Below are 20836 nucleotides of genomic sequence, written 5' to 3'. Positions count from 1 at the left end.
TTCTGTTGCGCACGCCACAGTCGCGTGGACGATCGTTGTTTTATTGGTATTATCGGTTATTCTTCGCGCGTACATCTCCCGATACGTTTCCGTGACTCAATGTGAGCCAAAACAAAGTAATAAACGTTGTGCCTCGAACGCACATGCACGCATGCACACACACAAACACGCGCGTTCACTCATTCCGAGTACAGTTTCTAGTCGTACACATTAGTTCGACGTCGCGATTAAAATCCATGTAACGTAATGGCACCAAATTGCTCTACATAAAGCTCCAAGTCATCTGTCCTTAAAATAAAGGGAGTACATAATACAGTTCTGTTTTGTCTATATATACAACATTCGTGACCCCCTTCATCCTCCTACGTAGTCTCGAGTTACCCTTTCCCGGATGATTTCAGCGGCTTCACGACACGATCTCGCCTTCATAGCGATCTCGCGATCACAGTAGCGTCTACCATCGAACAGTCTACGTCGAAGGGGGACTCGTCGGTCCGTCCTAGTGGCACTGTGATGATCCTTGACCCGATTCACGCGGAGGAACGACTCATGCTTTAAATTTTCCCGACGCGTCGCGTTGGTGGATCGGGTTCAATAGTATTTGTCTTGATCCAAATCGACACGGATCTGTTGCTGACCGTGGCTGTTGCGCTTCAGCGTGGCGGACTCGTAATCGAGGCTCTTCGGGTACAGTTTCGGGCTACCAAGACCGTTTACGTTCGGATTGTTTTTGCCGCGGAGCGTCCCGTTGCCGTTCGTGCTGCCGGAGAAGCTAGGCTGTCGCTTCGCGTTCACCTGAATCAACAGAATTCCCCTATGAAACACCGTCTTCAACGATTCTGACCGGGCAGATCGTCGGAGCGATCGATTACCTCTTTCAACGGCACCGTCACGTAAGGATTCTGCTTGGTGACGTAGTGCGGGCTACCGGGGACACGTCGCTGTCGCCGTTTCAGGTACCAGAAGCTCAGTATCGCGGTGAGCGCCAAACCCACTAGAAATCCGACCACGCAGCTGCCGATCACCGCGCCGATCGTAACACCGGACCGTTCCACGCTCGATCGTAGGGCGTTCACGTCTGAAAGATGCAAAAGTATCGCGTCGAGGGGACCGATGATGAAATGAGCACTAGCGATAACGAGTAATCGCCCAGAATCGACTCGACTCACCGTTATCAGAGCAATCGGGCAGGCAGTCGCGGATCTCTCTACTCGGCCCTTGGCACATACCGTTCCCGTCCTCGAGGCACTGACGTTTTCGGTGCTGTTGGTGATCGTTGTCGCATGGGGTCCACCGCGACCACAAGTCCCATCCGACGAGGGACTCGCATGTCGACATCTCGCAGGCTTCTCGGACCAGTCGCGGTCCCTCGCAGCTCTCCGGGCCCAAACACTCTCTGCTCCGTGTGCGTACACCGAGGCCGCACGAGGCCGAGCACTCGGACCAGTCGGTCCAACAGGACCATTGCCCATTTTCCGTGCTCGTGCTCGGGCTCGTACGACACGGATGCATATTGCAGAGTTTCGTTTGAAGCGAGACACCGCCCTCGCAAGGTGGCGATTCGCACTGTCTGACCTGCGCGACGTCCAAAGTCAATCAACCGTAACAGTAGTACAGAGAGTCCGCCGTGAGACAGAAAACGAGACAATCGAACAGGGACTTACTCTATGTTGCGAGCCTCCTCCGCAAGGACGATCGCAAGCCCGCCAGGAGGACCACTCGCTCCAGCCGCTGTCCGTCGCGACATCGGCGTATCCGTTCGGACTGGTGCTACCTCGCAAACAGGAGCCGTCGTTACGGCAGTAACGTTCGTCCTCCTTGGCGAGCTGCACCCTCACGCTCGAGGGATCGTCCGTTTGTGCCCTACAGCTGAACCGGAAACGTTTCTCTACGTAACCGACGTTCCCACTTTGGAGGGTGGTGGCGTTCGCGGCGAGCCACGGCGTCCAACCGGAATACCTCTTGGTTTCGACGCACTGGTGGCTGTTGCATTCCTCGATCTACAACCGAGACGGAACGTTCAACGAAGGTTCGCGGCACGGCGTCGATCGTCTTGCGTTTCGTTCGTTACCTGAAAGTCGCATCCGTTGCATTCGACGACGGTGTTGGACTTTCGTGGGGACGGATTCTCGCACGTTCTCCTTCGTATTCGCATACCTGCGGGATGAAAGGTATAGTCTGATTTTCCGTAGGTGGGGATGTGCTAGGGATAAGTTCATTTGCGAGCTAATGGGATCACTTACCACCGTTGCAGGGTCGTGAACAAGCGTTCCACGCGCCCCACGGGGACCACTGACCGATCTGAGGGGGTGGCGCGACCTTTGCCGGGGTTGGGCAAGGCGGTAGATCTATGCAAACGATATCGTCGTGGTCGTGACCCACGCATACTCTACCCCCAAAAGCTGGAGCTGGGTTCGTGCAGGAACGTCGACGCGTTCTCATAGCGAAGCCGCAGGTCTGCGAGCAAGCTGACCAGGCCGACCAGGCAGTCCAACCGCCGTGGACGGTACAATTGGTTACCCTGACCCTGGCGCCAGAACACGTCGACCCGCCGTGTTGTGGCGGCGGATTATTGCACTCTCGAGTCTGACACTGACAGCTGTCCGTCGTCTACAAACAACACCCCACAAAGTTCATAGCTACGGTTCGATGCTGCGTCGCCACAATCTGTATATACTGGATACGGCGTAGGCTCGTTGGCTATGTGATCATAAGGGTGCTGCCATCTTTGAGAATGAACCACACGCGATGCCTGACGAGCGTCCCTGGTACTAAATGTACTCGTACACATGTATGACACTCTGACCCGATTACAGAGCTTCGGAACTACAGTGGCGCTCTTAATGTCAAAACCCAATACCGTATCCAGTATTTACAGATCTGTACGCGTCGTCCATTATCGATCTACGAACCAACCAACCTCCGCGTGCTCGAAGTGAACATGACCGTGGGAATGCGTGTGCCCGTGAGGGTGAGCATGATCCGGAGTTCCGTGCTGGCACGATGACCACGAGCTCCAGGCGCTCCAACCGCCGTCCACGGGGTCCGTGAGCACCGGACACTTGGTCACCTCCTGGTGCCAATGATTGGCCAAGTGATTTTGTCGTGGCGCCGGGGCACACATCATCAGATGCTCGTTCCAACCGCAGTACGGTTCCTGCGCATTCAGACAGGCTTGGCGGCTACGATGCCGATGGCACTGGACCGCGGGCAGCCTGAAATAGAGGAATCGACCCGTGTTTTGCAGTTGGGAAACCGGTTGTACCTCAGACATGGTTGTACTACGGTCCTATATACAATTTTAAATGTTAGTGGATTTGGTTTTGGAAAATTGGCAATACTATTGATAGCTTTAGCTACGCCTACGAAGGCCTACAAAAGTAGATGTACCGCGTAAAGACTGATTAAGAGGGTATTCCAATTATTAGAAGAATACAGATTTAAATAACCCTAATACCTTGCATAATATCAGTAGTATAATGAGGCAATAATGTGGTTTCATATCACCCTAAGAATCACCTCTCTCATAAACTGCGTAAATCATTTAGGACTTTCGAAAACAGAAAATAAAAAAAAATGTTCCCAAGGTACAAAGGTTCCCCCACAACCCTTCCATCGTGCCCCTTTCAAAACCAAACCGTCTTGCGAGTTTGATATCACGTACCTCAACAGCCCGGTCTCCATACCGACGTACAGACTCTGCGTGTCCTTGAGGAACTGCAAGGACAACGGTGTGGACGGCAAAGGTCCCCAGACCTCGACGATACACGTCTCCTGGGTTCTCGGCAACACCGAGATTTTTTTTATCAGCCCGACATCCGTGGCGACGTAGAGCACCGCGACACCGCGATGCAATTTGGTCGGGGTCAGATCGAGAGCAATATGCGTGAACCTCTCGAGGATCGAGGTGTGAAGGGGCTCGAGAGTCGTGCCTTGGACTCCGTCATCCATCAGCTGATACCGCTGATTGTCGATGATCTGATGCGGAGCGACATCCGCGGACGTTCCGCACCGTTGACGCGACCGATGAGGTACCGGGCCCCTCTCCCAGGCCGCGCCCGAGTTCTCTTGGTGCTTGAAAGGCCCGTTGAAGCTGGCGGTGATCGCGGACATGTTGAACGCGCAGATCGCCGAGCCAGCGATACCGTTTCTAAAAATACGCGACAACGCGGAGTTCAATGTATCGTACGTCCAGCAGATATTCCCGATCGTATCCGACATTTCCCTACCGTTCTCCCTCTCTTTTCGTTCGATCGAATCGTTGTATTAGATGTACAGTACATCTTCGATGAGTGTTCGAAGGTTCCTTGGCACAGAACATTAAATATTTTGTAAACTAATGGTCATATACGATTGTAACAAATATAATTTGCTTGAGAATTCTAAGTTCTATCACTGTGTTAAACCTCATTAAAAAGTCAGAGTTACACCTGAGGACCTCCCTTTGTCATTACCGATGGGCCTTCGCAAACTTATCGATGATTACATATTGTAGTAATGTAAATGTACCACCTACCCGTCTGGTCGTCCCTTCCGGATTAGTGCACAGACATAGAAGATTGCGCACGATCGTGAAATGTTCGATTATATTCTCCCGACTTTTTTCTCGTCGTACTTACACGGGCGTGGTAAAAGTCGCGTAAACGATCCCCTCTTCCGGATGATAGACCGCGCCTTGTATCTCGTCGTAGTAAAACGGAAATTCGCCGGGGAGCGAGCAATTTAACCGGGCCTTGCTGAAAGTCGTCCAAACTTCTTTCATCATGATCTGCCCGCCCCGATCGTTTTTGCAGACCCTCGCGATTCTCGAGTAGATTTTCTGAAAGGGGAAACAAGCTCGAGTAGAAGGCAGAACGAAAGGAAAATCAACGCCGAGCTTGATCGGTTTGTGTTACCTTGCCGCAATTGATGTACTCGACGGCGGATTCGCGAAACAAGAAGTAGACGTGATCCTCGGTTTCGAAACTGCCAACGAACTGTGGATCGTTTAACCACCTGCGCATAATTGAGAGAAAAAAATGGAATTCAGAATAAATTTGCGTCGTCCGTCTCCGAAGAAAGTTTTTGGACCCCACCGTGCTAAGGATAATGCCTGGACAATAATCGTGTAGAACGAGCTGGACAATAATCGAGACGATTCTGTACTATGCTTCTACCGCTTGGTATTGAGAATTACTAATGGACCTTAAAATGTACCTGGAGTCGTATTGGTGGGTGCGGAGATTCGGCGAGGCGAGAGTTCTACAGATTGCGGGATCGGCACCGGAAAAGTCTGTCGGCGCACCGGTGAAAAGCCCTCCTGTCGGTCCTCTGGCGAGCAGCGCGGTGACGTTCGCGTGCGGCGAGTACGGGCACATTGCCACGCCCGACATCTCGCTGGTGATGCTGGTGATGTTCTCGATCTGCGAAACGCAAGACTCGCATCACTTCTTCCTGCGATAAGCTATAGACGTTAGCGATCCTAGTGTAGTATACATACACATAGAATTCCTTAGTCCAGTCAAATTAGACTTCAAAACCACAGTTTTAAAAAGTAACTCTAATTAGCTATGTTTTTACATGAAAATGTTCGGCAAGTCATTAGAAATGGAATATATGCGTCGGGACTCATGAATTGTTATGGAACATTGTTAAAAATATTCGAAAAGGGTTGAGAACCATGTTTTTCGCTTGTAAAAGAAAATGTGTTGATTTTCGAGAACAAAGAAGTCAAATGGAAAATGTAGGTATTAGAAATACCTACAAAGTGAGATATAGTACGTTAAAATCGATCCAAATGTTAAATTGCACAAGAATTAAAATTGAAATTAAAAAATGTTTAATTCGACTGAACTATCCGTGCTCTGGTCCCGTTTTACGCGGGCAACCATTCTCCTTGATTCATTCCCCGACCTACCTCTCGCCACGTGCACCAAGGGCTGAATGCGTAAGTGCCGCAGGTGAACAGACTTTTGCCATTGCTGAGAAGTACCTTCACGTAGTTGCGACAGTCCTCGACGGTCTGGCCCTTGTTTTGACACGTGTTGGTTTTGTCGTCTGGCGCGGACCAGCTGGCGTGTTCGAGGGCCGTCAGCGACGTTAAAGTCAATCGGTACAGATTATCCCTGAAAACGCGGAAATAGTACTTATACAGGATGTCTCAAAATAATTTTAAGTCCTTGAAATGGGTGATTCCTTGGGTGGTTTGAAACAACTTTTTCCTTGGCGAAAAAGTTCTCCGAAGCTTCGTTAACGAGATATTAACGGAAAACACCGACCAATCAGTGCGCAAGTCTGCCCACCGTGCTCCTACAGTAGCGTTGGCTACGCACTGCGATTGGTAGCCAACGCTACTGCGAGAGCTCGACGAACAGACTCGCGCACTGATTGGTTGGTGTTTTTCGTTAATATCTCGTTAACGAAGCCTCGGAGAACTTTTTCGCCAAGGAAAAAGTTGTTTCAAATCACCCAAGGAATCACCCTGATCAAGCACTTACAATTATTTTAGGACACCCTGTATATCGATCGCTGGTTTCGAACCTTTTTCCGATTCAAACGAAACAAATCTAGGGGTCCAAGAATCTTGCACAGGGCCAGCATGGGAACCAGTGCAGGGGATCGAGTCGAAAGGGGGACGGTAAGGTATAACTCGCAGCGAAGCGTAAACGGCGCCTACGTGGGCGCCCGCCGCGACTACGCGCAACACTTTGATCGAGAGCAATTAGAATATTATTCAGCCAAGGTGGAAGCGTGGCCGGTTCGCCGCGTGCAAATAATCTAAGTGGTCTAATGTAACAGCCAACGGGGAAACTCTCGAGCGATCAATTTCGACGTCCTTTCGCTCGCTGCGCAACTTTTTTTCCTACCCGACGAAAGATCGCGCGCGTTGTTACTTTCGAGCGAATCCGATCGACCGTCTATCGTCGGCTCGAGTCCCAGAACGTTACAGAGAACACGACGTTAGAACGGATTCATTGAAACAGATTGCTTCCTGTTTGCTGAACGAACGACGTCGACAGCTCGTCGCCCTCGCGTCACGTCGGTCTGTCCGACGATTACGGAGCGTCTTTCGACCGCTTCGTATAGTGCCTCTCCGAGCTATAGTGACTAGATTAAGACTGCCATAAGAGCTGTATCAAAAACTGAATTTTCAACAAGCTTCTTCTTATTGATTTCATCGGCGACCTAGTCTCAAATTTTTCGAATGTGTATTTTGATGCTACAGTAAATCCTCGATGAGTGTTCGAAGGCTCCCCGTCACTGAACATTAAATATTCCATAAACTAACGGTCATATACGGTTGAAATAAATATAATTTGCTTCAGTATTCCAAGTTCTATCACTGTGCCAAACCTCATTGAAAAGTCAGCATTACACCTGGGTATCTCTTCTTGTTGAGAAGTCTTGGAATAATTATCGAGGATTTACTGTATACGGTCGCGGGGACGGAATTACGAAGGATGAATGAAGCCACATACAATAAGCTAGAAATCAATGTATAATTGAATTGTTTAGGAGCCTGTGCACATGTTCGTTTCAACACCAAGCTGTCGACCGCCACAGCCGTCTCAATCCAGGAAAGGAACAGCGAGACGCGAACGAACCGAAGCACGTTTCGCTCGTTCTCGATACCTGTCGCGACGCTGTACACTCTCGATAAGCTCCGATTTGGTGACGTCACGGTTTGCCGAGCACATGAATTAAAGTAAGAATGCAAATCGTGGCGCCGTTTCGCGTCACGTATACGCGCTTGGGTCGCCAGAATGATTATCTTTCTCGTTCCGTTCAATTTCCCTGGTTCGGTCTGTTCGTAACTGAACCGACATAGTGGCGACGGTGGAACGGCACCGGCAACAGCAACAGCCTACTCGTTTAATACCTGTCCGATCGCGAGGCTCGCGCGATTATCCGAGAACAAGAACGATTGCGTACTCGACACGGGACACTTTGGCGCCGTCTGGACGTTCTCCGACGTTCTCGGACGTTCGCCTCTCTCCTTTCTCTGTTTTTCACCCCGAATAACAACCGGCCGTCTCTGGACACGAAGAAAAACGCCTGGAAAGACTCCACTCGACGCGACTTGAAAGCCGAACGAGCTTTATTACGGTTCGAACGTATCGAGGAGGTTGGAACTGACCAGTCGAATCGCACACGTGTTTTTCGCATTGAACTCTGTGCACCAACGAGCAAACTCGGCTTCCGTTATGGGGAAAAAGTGACGTAGGAGAAGGGCCATTTGGCATAAATTTCAGTAACTCCGAAAACTAAATGATAGGAGGCCCTTCCTACCTCACTTTTTTCCCTAGAGGAAAAAACATTATAGGGGTAAGGATTTCCTATCACTTGGTAAATTTATTTCAAGTAGTGAAATAAATATTACTCCGAATGTTAATTTAGTATAAATTTCATTAACTCCGAGACCAAGTGGTAGGAATTATTTCCCTTACATCACGTTTTCCCCTAGCGGAAACCGAATTTGTTCTAACAGGGTTGTCTGTCTAACAGGCCAAATCAGCTCCAATACTCACAGTTATCATTCCAGGTATAGAATTCAATGGTCATTTACCGTACATACGAGATGACCGAGCCATAGAGAACCGGACCGATTTTTCGAATTTCCAACTACTTTTCCAAACGTGTCGCTCTGTCGCACGTAGGTGGCGTCTAATATTGCGACTTCTATTAATAGAAAGACCGCGAGGGCGTGCATTCTCCTATTCCACGCTTTAGGACTTCAGTTAGACGATCTTCGATCGTACGCGACGATCGTCGATGCTCTTGACCAAAACAAATTCGCTATTTATGATTCTTGTATTTCGTTTTCTAATTCGAAAAGGTTAACGGCGTGCTTTTTACACGTTGATCGTACGTACCGTGCTCCCACGACGACCTGCTGCCTGGCAACATCGAACAGCAACTGGGAGTACGTTGTCACGCCCTCCTGTTGGAACAGGGTAGTGTTCGCCAAATCTGGAACACGTTTACGGCTTTACAGAGTTTCTAGTCGACCCAGAATTCGATCCGTCGATGCATACGACGGTGAATTACGTACGATAGGTAGTATTTATTTATTTATTTAGAATACATAAAGTCTCCTAAAATAGTTTTAAGACCTTGAAGGGGATGATTCCTGGGATGATTTTAAACAACTTTTTCCTTAGCGAAAACATTCTCCGAGGCTTTGTTAACGAGATATCAAACCCCGACACATTTATCGAGGAATCACTGTATTCGTTTGGTGCGATTCGCCAGATTTCTAATGGCACCGACCGGTCACCGATCCCTCGACTTTTCGCGCTTGTTCTTCCGTCGGTTAACCGACGTATACGGATCGCCACTGTGTTCCGCGAATCGGAAGGTTTTTTCCTAGTTTTCCAGCCGTTTTACTCCCCTACAGTCCCGACCACGGCAATATACTTAAAATCCACTGTAACATTTAATCATAACAAACTCTTGATTATAACAAACAATGCTTCGTTATATTCTACACAACTTTGCTCCGATTTGTTTCTACAAAATTCCATTCGATTACTTTTTCACATAAATGGAAGCCTTAGATCGGGCCCCACCTAGAAAGTTGGGCCCGGGACCACAGCCCCCCTCTATTATTCCGGCGTCGCTGAATAACGAAATTACCAGCGGACAAACGTAAGAAAAAATTTGCCCGGACAAAACATTTTAACTATTCATTGTATTGGACCTTGCCCGTCAATTCTAAATAAATAATAATAATTTCCTCGGTGGACAGAGCTAGCTTCTCTCGGTTATTCCTCGAACGTCTCCCCTTTCCGTCGCGTTGGTCTTGTTACTCTTCAGCCGGTTTGCCGACGCGGAGAAACGTATCCGCAAAGATACCTGCGCTCGGTTCGTCGTACCTCTCGCATTTCCACGTATTCAAGACATTCAAGTACTCGTTTATCTGTGGTGCAGCGGCGAGGTGCGTGTACACGAGGGAGAACGTGAGCGCGCCACAAGAACCTACACCGCCGCGACGCCAGCGTCTGCTGTGCAACCACGTACGCCTGCTTATAAGTAGATACGTGTGGGACGAACGGGCCCCAGTTAGCATAACCTGATCTCGAAGGCCTCTCGGGTATCCTCCCTTCACTCTCCGCCTTTTCTTTTTCTCGTGGACCCCCACCCGGCGTATCGGGACCCTCTCCCTCAACCAGTCTTTTTCTCCTATTCTATCCTTTCCTTTTCTCCGTTCATTCGTCCTCCTCCATCTCAGTACCTTCTCTCCGAGCGTGCCCATATTTTCGCGGTCCATGGATCCGCGGTTTTCTTCTCTCTTTCTCTCTCGATTCTCGGGAAGCGAAAACGTTAAAGGGAAAAAGAGAACGGTGATACGCCACGCCGTCTCATTCGACTCGCGAGAAATCGAATAAGACGCGTACGAGAGGAGCGTGCTGGAATTCGATCCTAGTTTTCGATTCGCGATGAACAAGGAGACGAATCAGTACTTTATTTAAATGTATATTGGGCGAATGTACGCCCGTCTCAGTAAACTTTTATTATTAACACGTTGTTCGATTTCGACGCAACACGCGAATCGCTCACGTTCCTCGAGAGTCGCACTCGGCGCCGAGGTACAAGGAAATAGCATCTCGGCTCGACAGCAACGCGGAAACACCGATCGTTTCGTCTCGACGCGCGTTTGTCACGCTTCCGAACCGCGTATCTAAATACAGACTCATCTCGATTATCGTCTGACTTGTTCTACACAATTATTGTCCAGACGTTATCCCCACCACTAAAGGGGGGAGGCTTGGAACATGTAAAGCGTACACTTTGTTGCCCCTCCATTTTTACTGCAGAGGCTCGGGCTTAGGACAAAAAAGCGCGAACTCGAGTTCGGGACAATAATCGAGAGGAGTCTGTAGTGTGTTACGAGTTCAGGACAATAATTGAGAGGAGTTTGTAATGCGTTACCAGTTCGGGACAATAATCGAGAGGAGTTTGTAATGTATTACCAGTTCGGGACAATAATCGAGAGGAGTTTGTAATGCGTTACCAGTTCGGGACAATAATCGAGAGGAGTTTGTAGTGCGTTACGAGTTCAGGACAATAATCGAGAGGAGTTTGTAATGCGTTACCAGTTCGGGACAATAATCGAGAGGAGTTTGTAGTGCGTTACGAGTTCAGGACAATAATCGAGAGGAGTTTGTAGTGCGTTACGAGTTCAGGACAATAATCGAGAGGAGTCTGTAATGCGTTACGAGATCTCAACGACGCCCGGTAAATGAAATCCGGTCGCTAGAGTCAAGAACCAGGCATTCCATCGCGAAGTGAGCGAGCCAGCAAGCGCGGATCTCGTTTCGCTGGAACAACGCTTTCCACGAAGAACGAATCGACGCGATTCAAGCCGCCTTCAAGCTGTCTTAAAGCTGGAAAGTTTTTCACGTAACGTAGGATGCCGTTCGAGGCCGAAGGAGTTTACGCAGCAGGCTCGTGGAGCATCGCGGGAGAAAGGGTAAAGGATGCTGTAGGATGACGCGACGTGTAACAAAGGATGCTCGTTGAAAGTGTTTTCGTCGACGCGAGGGGGAGACGTCGCGACGGCCGACGCCGGCTATATCGGAATCGGCGGGTGCGGGAGGGGCAGGCGTTGGAGAAATCGACGCGAATGTTGCGAGCGGCGAGGATAGCCGCGCGTGCCGACGCGTGCCATGTTCATCGCCTACGCGACTGCTCGCGTCCTCGCGTCGTTGCGTACGCCCGAAACACCAACCAACTCGAAACTCGAACGTTTTTCTTGGTCCCCGAGTAAGGTAAACGTACCGATTATGAAACGCCTTCTGAAACATGTCCCCTTTTAGAAACAACGTCACAAATAACGAAATTATTTTCGTTTCACAGTCGATATTATTTTTGTACATGCAAGCACTTTAGAAAATATTATTGCGAAATTTTGCAAAAAAATTTGGTCTTTTCACAAACGTCCTATGCATACCTAACGTCATTTCTGATAGATAAGTGACCATTTCAAGGTAAGGACATTGAATATGAAATACTGGATCATAGTACGAACTCGATGTATACGTACAGGTCCTCACTTTAATTCTTTAAAGTCATTATGCATTCAAAAAGCATTTGTCTACCGAATGGTATGCAAACTTTCAAAGTTAATGCATTAAATAATTTAAATTAGACGATTGAATAACCCCAGCAAAAAGCGTTTCAGAATCGGTACGTGTACCTTAGCTTCTCTCCATCGACGCGTTCGCTTCTTCCGAGAAGAGAGACGCGACGCGTTCGTACACATATACACAAACGTAGGTATACATACGTTTATGTACGAAAGGAATAATCGCGGTAACCGGCACGCGTCCGCGCCTCGACGCCCACGCAGCAACAAAGGAAACCTCGGTTGCCCGAAGAGGATGAGCACGCGAACCGTGGCCGTGCGCCGTTCGGTACCGATCCACCGGTTGCGATCGACGTGGGCGAGCCCCAACCGCTTCGAAACCAGCGGTTTTGCCTCTTTCGTTTCTCGCAAGGCGTATGTATCTTACGTATCTGCCTTCCCGAGTCTCTTACCTTCGTAGGAGATTTGTCGAAAGTCGTCGACGGCGCATACGGTCGCGACCAATATCCCCAGTGTCGCTACCAGCGCCGACCACCGCCGCTCCATCTTGACACGGAACCGTTACGTCTGAAACGATAAATCAAACAAAAGATGGGAATCGGTCAATGGTGTTGGCACAATTTTTATTTCATCGATTCCTCGCGTTCGTCTGGACCGTCTATTAGGATCTGACATGCTGTAAGCTGTGGAATCCATTCGCGACTCTACGGAACGCAAAACGATGGTTCCTTAGTTTTTTTTTTGTTTTTTTTTTTTTTTTTTTGGCGCGGTACTTTCGTACGTAGCCGTCACGGTGACGACACGGCTTGCTATCCCGTCTGTCTAGTCTACGAATAGACAGGGGAGCGGGACAAAGGAGGAAACGAAACGTCGGAGTCGCGTCGGGAAACACCAGCGGACCCACGTGGCTGCGGTATATACGCAAGTGACACGAGTTGTATTTCTGTCACGCTCAAAGGCTGTGAAACACGGCGTGAAAGAGAAACGGCGAACGGAGAGAGGGTGAGACACGACGACCGTACGATCGCCGGCCGGTTCTTTTCGTGATCGATGACGAAGAACGTTTTGGGACCCGCGAACAGATTAAGATGGTTCGACCCTGACTCTCTAGTCAATATAGCATCATATTAATAATTGGTATTAAACACCCGCTAATACATTTTAATCATCTATAAAAGTTATATCTACGAAATTCGATGACATTACCATTGATCATTCTTCATTATATTATAAATAAAAAATATAATTTGGTTAATCGTATGACTCCACGGTGCTCGTTTCTGGTAAGTTTGGCAACGTTGTTTTTGCACGCATATCTATACACGTGGTGCGTGTTCAGTTTTCCCGCGGAGTCAATTAGAAAATTAGAATTCACTAAAACACAAAATAAGTAAAATATTTTTTAAACGTATTTGTATTTCGCTGATATGACCCTACTTCAGCAACGTTGCCAAGTCCTCCACATAGTCCCAATAACCATCCAATAACCTACATATCCTGGACTTTATATTTAATTATCTAGTCTTTCGAATTTGGCACGAACCACCTTAAGCAGCGGAACTCCGGTATTTTTCGCGACGGGAGTCGACACCCGTTCACCGTCAGACATTCCCTGTTCTCCCCGTGGCTATCCCTGTTCGCGTTCCTGCTTCTCACGTGAAATATTCCTGTTCGCGTCGCGGTGGTCTCGAGAGGGTAAACTTTTTAAAAATCCCTCGGCCGCACGATAATACACGAACGCCACGGTGGTCCCCCGAAACTCTTTTAAGGTAACTCACGCGTTTAGTGTCGCATCTAGCTGGGGCTCCATAAGACGTTTTATACTATTTATCAATTTCACCAATTTAATTTGCATGATTTATATTTTAAACTACTTCAAAATACTGAAATGAAACACAAATGTACAAATAAGTAACAATACGTACAAATAACTCTGTAAAGAATTTATAACCATCTGATTTTTGACGAAAACGTCATTTTTTGTAACTAAATAACAAGTGATGAATATAAGGCTCGTGTTAAAAATAAATTTTTATAAGATTTCTTTTTCCATAATTTTATCGTTGATCTAGAGATTTTTCGGTAGCAATCGAAAGTTGAAGTTTTTAAGAATGTTCTGTTAAATTTTCAACTGAATTTACAATTATTAAAAAATTGCGTAAGACCCCTAATTGGACGCATGCTTTTCCTCCGTATAAATATCGCAACCTCGAGTTGGTCTCGATTCGTTGCATCGTTTTAATCGTTGCTTCGCGAAGATACGTTTCTTCGATCAATCGACCCGATATTAACTCCAAACGATGCTCGGTGACTCGAGGACGAATAAGGCCAAGTGGATGAAGTACAGTCTACCGTATTCGTTTATGGAGACCGTACGTGATCCGTCGAGTAACCGATAACCGATTCTCCGTTAGATGTTGTGACAATCGGTCGCATCGGCGCGCACCCGATAAATCGACGTCGTACTCGACCGAACGATATCGGTTCGTTCGTCCATTCCTTCGTCTTGATCTCTACGTTGTTTGTGTGTCCATCGAGGGACAGATAATCGCACCTCGTATAAATAAGATAGCCTATTGGAATCGATGTATGCATACATGTGTATCGTGGACGCGCGTCGGGGCGTAGGCGAGCCAGGTATACGAAGTGGGAAAGGTGGGGTGAAAGGCATCGGAATCGGAAAACACGGAATTTCAAAACAGAATTGGAAAATGAATTTATTTACTGATTTCAGGATTCGATAAATTAGATCGCCTGAACCATATTTAGTTTTTACTATAGCATAATAAAATATATGATTCTTTCTATCACACCTCGAAGGAGCACAAAAATAAACGAGCTGAAACAATTGAGGACGTGAGATTTAACCATTTATAAGCTTGAATGAGAAAGAAGGATCGTTGACAACTCTACGATCACCCAAAGAAGTCATATTTAGTGTGTTTAATAATAAATAATTATTACTTCCTATCCACGCAACGAAACTTCGTTCGACGTGCGATACACCGAGAGGAAAATCGGTTTTGTTGGCGTCGCCGTATCATAGGCTCGCGGCTGGATCGCCGCGTCGCCGAAGCGAGGTACCGTTAGTTAGCTCGTTCGACGTACCCGCTCACCTATCGCCCAAGACGTGTCAGCTTTTGATTACCAAAGATAAGGGGACCAACGAGTCGAACGATAAACGCGTTTACGGCACAACGAGATTAGATCGTCTTCTTCTCGTTGCTTATCCGTTCGCGTACCAAAACACGGTGCAAAATCGCTGATTCTACTCCAGCGCTGGATCAAGGGAGGGTCCTGGGGGGCTATAGCCACACGTTCCAGAGAGGTACATTCAGTTCTGAACATTCCATTTTTAATTAATTTAATTTAAATCAAATTTCAATTTTTCGAGCCTGCGCTACTAAACGTTTACAAGCTTGATCCGTACAGCTGGATTGTCATAGATATAGAGCATAGTTTCCCAATCTTTTGGCTCACCACCCTCTTTTCACAGTTTTTTTCTTTTGGTCAAAAAAACCCCCAGGGGTCCGCGGACCACAGTTTAAAAACTTATGATATAGACGATCGCGAATTTCCATTCTCGTTTAAAAACTAATCGTCGAGTCTTGCTCTCTATCACTTTCCCTCTAGTTCTCTCTCCGTATCTGTTCGTAACCGGCTGGTTTTCTCGTTCCACGGATATGGAGGAGCGCCGTAGCACGGGTAGTAAGCAAGTAGCGAGCGTCCTCTCGTTCGCGTGGCCGCGGTTCGTTCGCGTCAACTACCAGGCGATTTATCTTGGCCCGGCAGGCGAGTAGGTTGGAAGTACGACGAATAAAGTGTAGAACCCGCGCGTGGCCGAGCGCGCGTGTACGGCCCGGCGAGAAATTTTATGGGAGCGGGTCGCCAAACATGGTCACGCGGACTCGGTTCACCTCGACGAGAGAGTTAATATGTGTGTACAGTAAATCCTCGATGAGTGTTCGAAGTCTCATGAATATTTGACCCTTTTACTACGAAAGGCGTATATGTACGCCCTCACATGTCTATCGGTATGTACGAAAGGCGTATACACAGGGTGAACCACGAATCGTGATCAGTAGAGATTGTTTGTGAGAGTGAGATTGTTGTTCAGAGTTTCATATTCTATCGATCGATGGTACAAAAAATAGGTCATTCCGTTAAAAAAAATCAAGGTGACCTTGAGATTTCTGAAATGTCTCGACCCACAAATAAAGAACGTATCTTATAAGATGTGCACCATGATGCCATTTAAGTTCCACGCCTCAAAATTTTCATAAACCGATAAGTCTTTATTCGAGGTGATTAAGTTAGCTGAGACACTCTGTATAAGCAGAGATGAAAACGAAACAGGTGGTTCGTCGATCGCTCGTTCGTCACGCTCGTCACCGATAACAGGGTCATCTCTCGCTGCTCGACCTCCGATTCGTCGTTTCACCGCGAGAGGGAACGAGGGTTTAATCTCCCGCGGAACTGCGCGCACGCGAGGGTGTTTTTCTTAAATACCTCAAAATTTGTAATTCTGCACTTAAGGGGTTTCTGAAATAAGCGATTCAATTATGTATCCTGCGACATGTGACCTATGTAAACAAGTTATGGAAACAATGGGGCCAAACTGTTTATAAATAAATAAATAAACTCTGGCGTAAACCCCTATCTAAAACAGGGAGGCGTCGAGGGGGAAATGATCGGTCGAGAAATTCTCCAGGCAACCTGTTACGCGTTCGTCGACGAACAACGACGACGAGTCGAGTCGTTACAAGTAGGGTATAACTGCCGTTAATAAATTAAACGGACGTTTAAGCCGCGAATCTCGGCCGGACGTCGACATCGTCCGCGAGCTGAGGCGAGCTCGGAACGGAAACCGAGATTCGCGAATCCACGCGATACGAATGATCGATCACGGCGATAAAACGAAGCGATGACAGTTTGTCACCTTTCGATCGATAAAATTCCGACCAACGGACGTTCGCGAAACGATGCACTGTCGAGGAAACTCGCAGAACTGTCAAACCTCGTAGTCCAGAGCAGAGATTGGCAAATTCGTTATCTAGATAAAAAAACTTCGAATAACGAATGAAAGATAAAAAAAAGTAATGTGGTTATTAGTGGTGCTACATCGTAATGTCGTTCTACAATACTTCTCCCCGCACGTCACTGGTTCTTGCTCGAAGTTCCATGTGAATATCACTGCTCTGTGTGTTGTCCACAATAAAAATTTAAAATTACTGCAATTTATCTAAGATAAGGTCTTTTTCAATACCGCTGCCTGATTTGGCGTGATCTGACCGGACCGTGACCGGTAGTGTGAATACGGCCTAAATCTACATTTGCGATAAGTACACAAATTCCTTTTGTTTCTACGAATTTTATCGATGATAAAGTAATTATGAGGGCTGCAGACATCAAGAAAATCATAGAGCAAGGGGTTAACCACGGTGCAACGTAGCGACGTCGCTACGCGGCAAGGTAACGTCACGGCTACCTTGCCGCAGGCGAGAAAGTGCGATTTTTACCACGGCCGAACAGGCGCGCGTGCACCAAGACGCGTAGCGAGTGCTCGTTCCGTGAGTGTCGCCGTTGAGATGCGAATTTTCTAGGTCGTCGTGGTCTTCGAAACGAGCATCGAACAAGAGGGTTCTCCTCGGAGTGGACCAACCGGCAGAAACGAGAGCCATCAAGACGGCACAGCAGCTCCTTATACGGATCGTTGAATCGTGCGACCCTCGTATATGTATATACGGCGAAGCAACACGAGAAAGAACTCGCCTCGATCGTTCGAAGAGGCAAACGGAAACGAAACTGGATAGAACTGTCGCGAAATTCCGTGACCCCAGTAGCGTTGCGCGTTCTCGGAACCACGAGTCGACTGACGACCGAAGCAAAAAAAAAACAAAAAAGAAAATTAAACGAAAAGGTAAGGCGAGAATTGGTCCACGCAATAGGTTTCGCGTCGTTTAGCGAACAGAGAAACGCGTCTAAACCGCCTGACCGCTCGGATTACCTACTACAAGCTATGGTCGTTCCCGGAGCCAGGACAAAACATCGTTCGGAACGCGACGCTTGTATATAGGGTATAGGGTAAACCAACCAGTGAATGACCGAATTGTCGACTTGATTGATGTTTGTGATTAATACTGGAATGTGTATATTGATAAAAAAACAGCTAACGAAATCGCAATTATATTCCCGTGGTCCTCTAAAGGCCTACTATTCAAAGTGTAAAAGCAAACTTGTCGAACGTTTCGGCATCCCAGTTAGCCGGAAATACGATAATCGATCCGCTGGCAGGTCTACGGCTATTTCGGACCTATTCTTGACTCGAGGTTTCCCTCTTAACTCGCTCCCGATGGAAGTTTTACAACTTCTCCCCCGGGTTGGATGTGTACATACAACACCAGTCCTGATTAAAACGCACGCAGAAGAAATCACGTCCGTAAACGATCTCTCTGTTTCGCAAAAGTTCGCGATAATCGTCCAGCTCGCCTAGCAAACACACAACGTGAAGCACGCGTCCTTCTGTTTCTCGTTAGTGGGACGATCGAGCACGATTCGATAAATAATTCATGCCGTGGATAGGTAGCGTCAGGCAAAACAAGCCCTTTAGCTCGGCGACGTTCGGACGGTATTCGTTTTTTCTTTCTTGTTTGTGTTCGCGTCGAGTAACATCGATCTGTACGATCCGAATTAAATCAGTTCGATTGATCGCGACTGATCAAGGAAAGCCGGGAATCTATCGAACGCGTCATATAGCGTTCTAATCGAATAGATACCGAGCGCGATTAATCGAAACGGTTATCTCACGATTCACCCGTAAAACGAACGTTAAACTCCGAGACGTATCTAATACACTATACAATACTATACATATATACACTATATATATACACTTACAGCTTCCAAGAGAACCGATCACATGTCCGTCGATTTCTCCGAGCTCCTTTTCTCCCCTTTTCCAAGCATGGTTCTTGTTGCACGGCTCGTGGTAAGATGAATCCCAGAACCGACGGTGTCAACACTGATTTCCAACTCCCATTTGACTTGTTGCGACAGTTTCGAGATAAGCCCGATTCGCGTATGTTTCCTCGCAGTTTTATCCGTCGATTGACGTATCGATCGATCACCGTTAAAGATTATTCGGATCAAAAGAAAAATCTAAGCGATCCGGTGTGTATATGTATTTGATAGCCGGAATAACAACAACACAAAATCACGTACACATACTCCACGCAGCTCGACTGCCGCGAGACCACTAAAGTAAGTTCACTGAACGAACGGAAAGAGAACCACCCGATTCCTCGTTTCTCCCTACCCGCGCGACTCTACCGACCTGACCGCTTTACTACGCACGCGCCGAACTTCTTTTACGATCTCTGCTTCTCCTGATCCTCCCAAGATGGCCACGAGTCGCGCGGTCACTTTAAATTCTTTTTCACCTCTGTTTCCGCTACCGTCTAACATTTCATCAAACCAATGACAGTTTCTTCGAAGCCGATCTCATCCTCGATCAGCCGACTCGGTTCATCGACTCGTATCAATTAACATCATCTACGAACGCGTAATTTCAGTAGAGTTGTTCATCTTTGAAGGACAGGTAAATATGTTCTACGTACAGAATCCTTCAAAAATATGGGACCAGAGCTCATAATTGACAGAGAAGTAACTCATTATTTGTTTGTTAATAACCCTATTCAACGCCTTCTTGTTACGTTATAATAAAACTTACGGAATCAGTATACATATACAGATCATTTCCAATCAGTTTTAGCACATACTTTTACCAAAACATTGTAGAATTATATTTTTCTCTTAATCATCAGACCTGGTCCCATACTTTTGCCCAATAGTGTACATGTAGGTATGTTGGACGCCCGTTCATCGCGTAATTCGATCAGAACGTATGGAAATCGATCGAAAGAGCGAGCCGTCTTTGGCGTTTCGTGTCCTCGAGGAAGGACGAAAACAGTCCGTGTCCGAGAAGGGCCAGATCCGCCAAGGTCGATCACCCCGTTCGAACATCGACCGAAACGTGTTTTTGTTATGCCCCCGCAGCCTCTCGTACACATATCGGGAGACCGCAAGCAGGCAGGCAGGCAAGAAGGAGGGTGAAAGGGACAAGAGTAGTCTCGACGAAGGACGGGAAGAGGGACGAAACGATTACGCGTTTACGATCCGGGTCGTTTGCTACCTGCTCTCCGCGCGTAGTCAGAGGTGGAAGATATATACGGGTGGAGGATCGGGAAGCGTTCGAGTATCGGGTCTTGAATACGTGAACGGGGAAGAGTAGTCGGAGTCGATGACGGGGAGCAGAATCGACGCTCGGAAAACGAGCAAAGAAAACGAAGGGTAGAATCGAAGAGTGGGGGCGTTGGTGGAAGACGAGACAAATGGAGGAAAAGGGAAAGAAACGACGGGTTCAAGGACGGAAACGATGCGATGGAAGAAGCGCGTTTACCGTAGGACCGGTTGCGTGGGGAGTGGAGGGGGGTCGATGCGTTTCGTCGTAGCCCAGAGCGATCGCGTAGTAAGAGAGTACAGTTTCGACCGCATAATCCGAACCCGAAACCTGTTTCGGTCCCCGTGGGTCAACGAAAACGTCCTTTTCGATGCTCTCCCCCGACCGAGGGCCTCCTGCATCCGAGACCCTCGACGAACGTAAATACTCAGTAAATATTCGTCGAACGGAATTCGCAACCGATTTTTGGAGAGAGACACTGAAAATGTCTGTTAACAATTTCATCATTGAAACCGACAAATTCCGTGCCT

At 47.6% G+C, this 20836-nt stretch overlaps 1 protein-coding gene across 1 annotated transcript; it reads right to left on the bottom strand.

The window, feature by feature from the left end:
* Positions 1-8: 8 nt before the first annotated feature.
* Positions 9-19309, bottom strand: LOC107189250 (semaphorin-5A). Its single transcript, XM_015577738.1, has 15 exons — positions 18965-19309; positions 12520-12634; positions 8853-8949; positions 5897-6104; positions 5197-5402; positions 4896-4995; positions 4620-4819; positions 3665-4150; positions 2921-3215; positions 2244-2610; positions 2072-2157; positions 1665-2000; positions 1170-1575; positions 873-1078; positions 9-795 (listed from the first exon to the last, which is right to left on the bottom strand). Exons 2-15 carry the CDS (start codon positions 12611-12613, stop codon positions 592-594), a joined length of 3291 nt encoding a protein of 1096 aa, XP_015433224.1. The 5' UTR covers positions 12614-12634; positions 18965-19309; the 3' UTR covers positions 9-591.
* Positions 19310-20836: the final 1527 nt, after the last annotated feature.

Source organism: Dufourea novaeangliae, unplaced genomic scaffold (genome assembly GCF_001272555.1).
Source record: "Dufourea novaeangliae isolate 0120121106 unplaced genomic scaffold, ASM127255v1 scaffold146, whole genome shotgun sequence".
Taxonomy (NCBI): Eukaryota; Metazoa; Arthropoda; class Insecta; order Hymenoptera; family Halictidae; genus Dufourea; species Dufourea novaeangliae.
The sequence above is the reverse complement of the archived record's forward strand: the minus strand, read 5'-3'. Positions and strand labels throughout refer to the sequence as shown.

Bases quoted from the DNA above. Each gene is read 5' to 3' on its own strand.
- LOC107189250 (XM_015577738.1), bottom strand. From the start codon at position 12,613: ATGGAGCGGCGGTGGTCGGCGCTGGTAGCGACACTGGGGATATTGGTC. The intron at 3,216-3,664 runs GTACGTGATATC...CCTCTATTTCAG, and splicing joins ATGGAGACCGGGCTGTTGAG to GCTGCCCGCGGTCCAGTGCC. The intron at 2,158-2,243 runs GTAAGTGATCCC...TTCATCCCGCAG, and splicing joins TTCACGACCCTGCAACGGTG to GTATGCGAATACGAAGGAGA.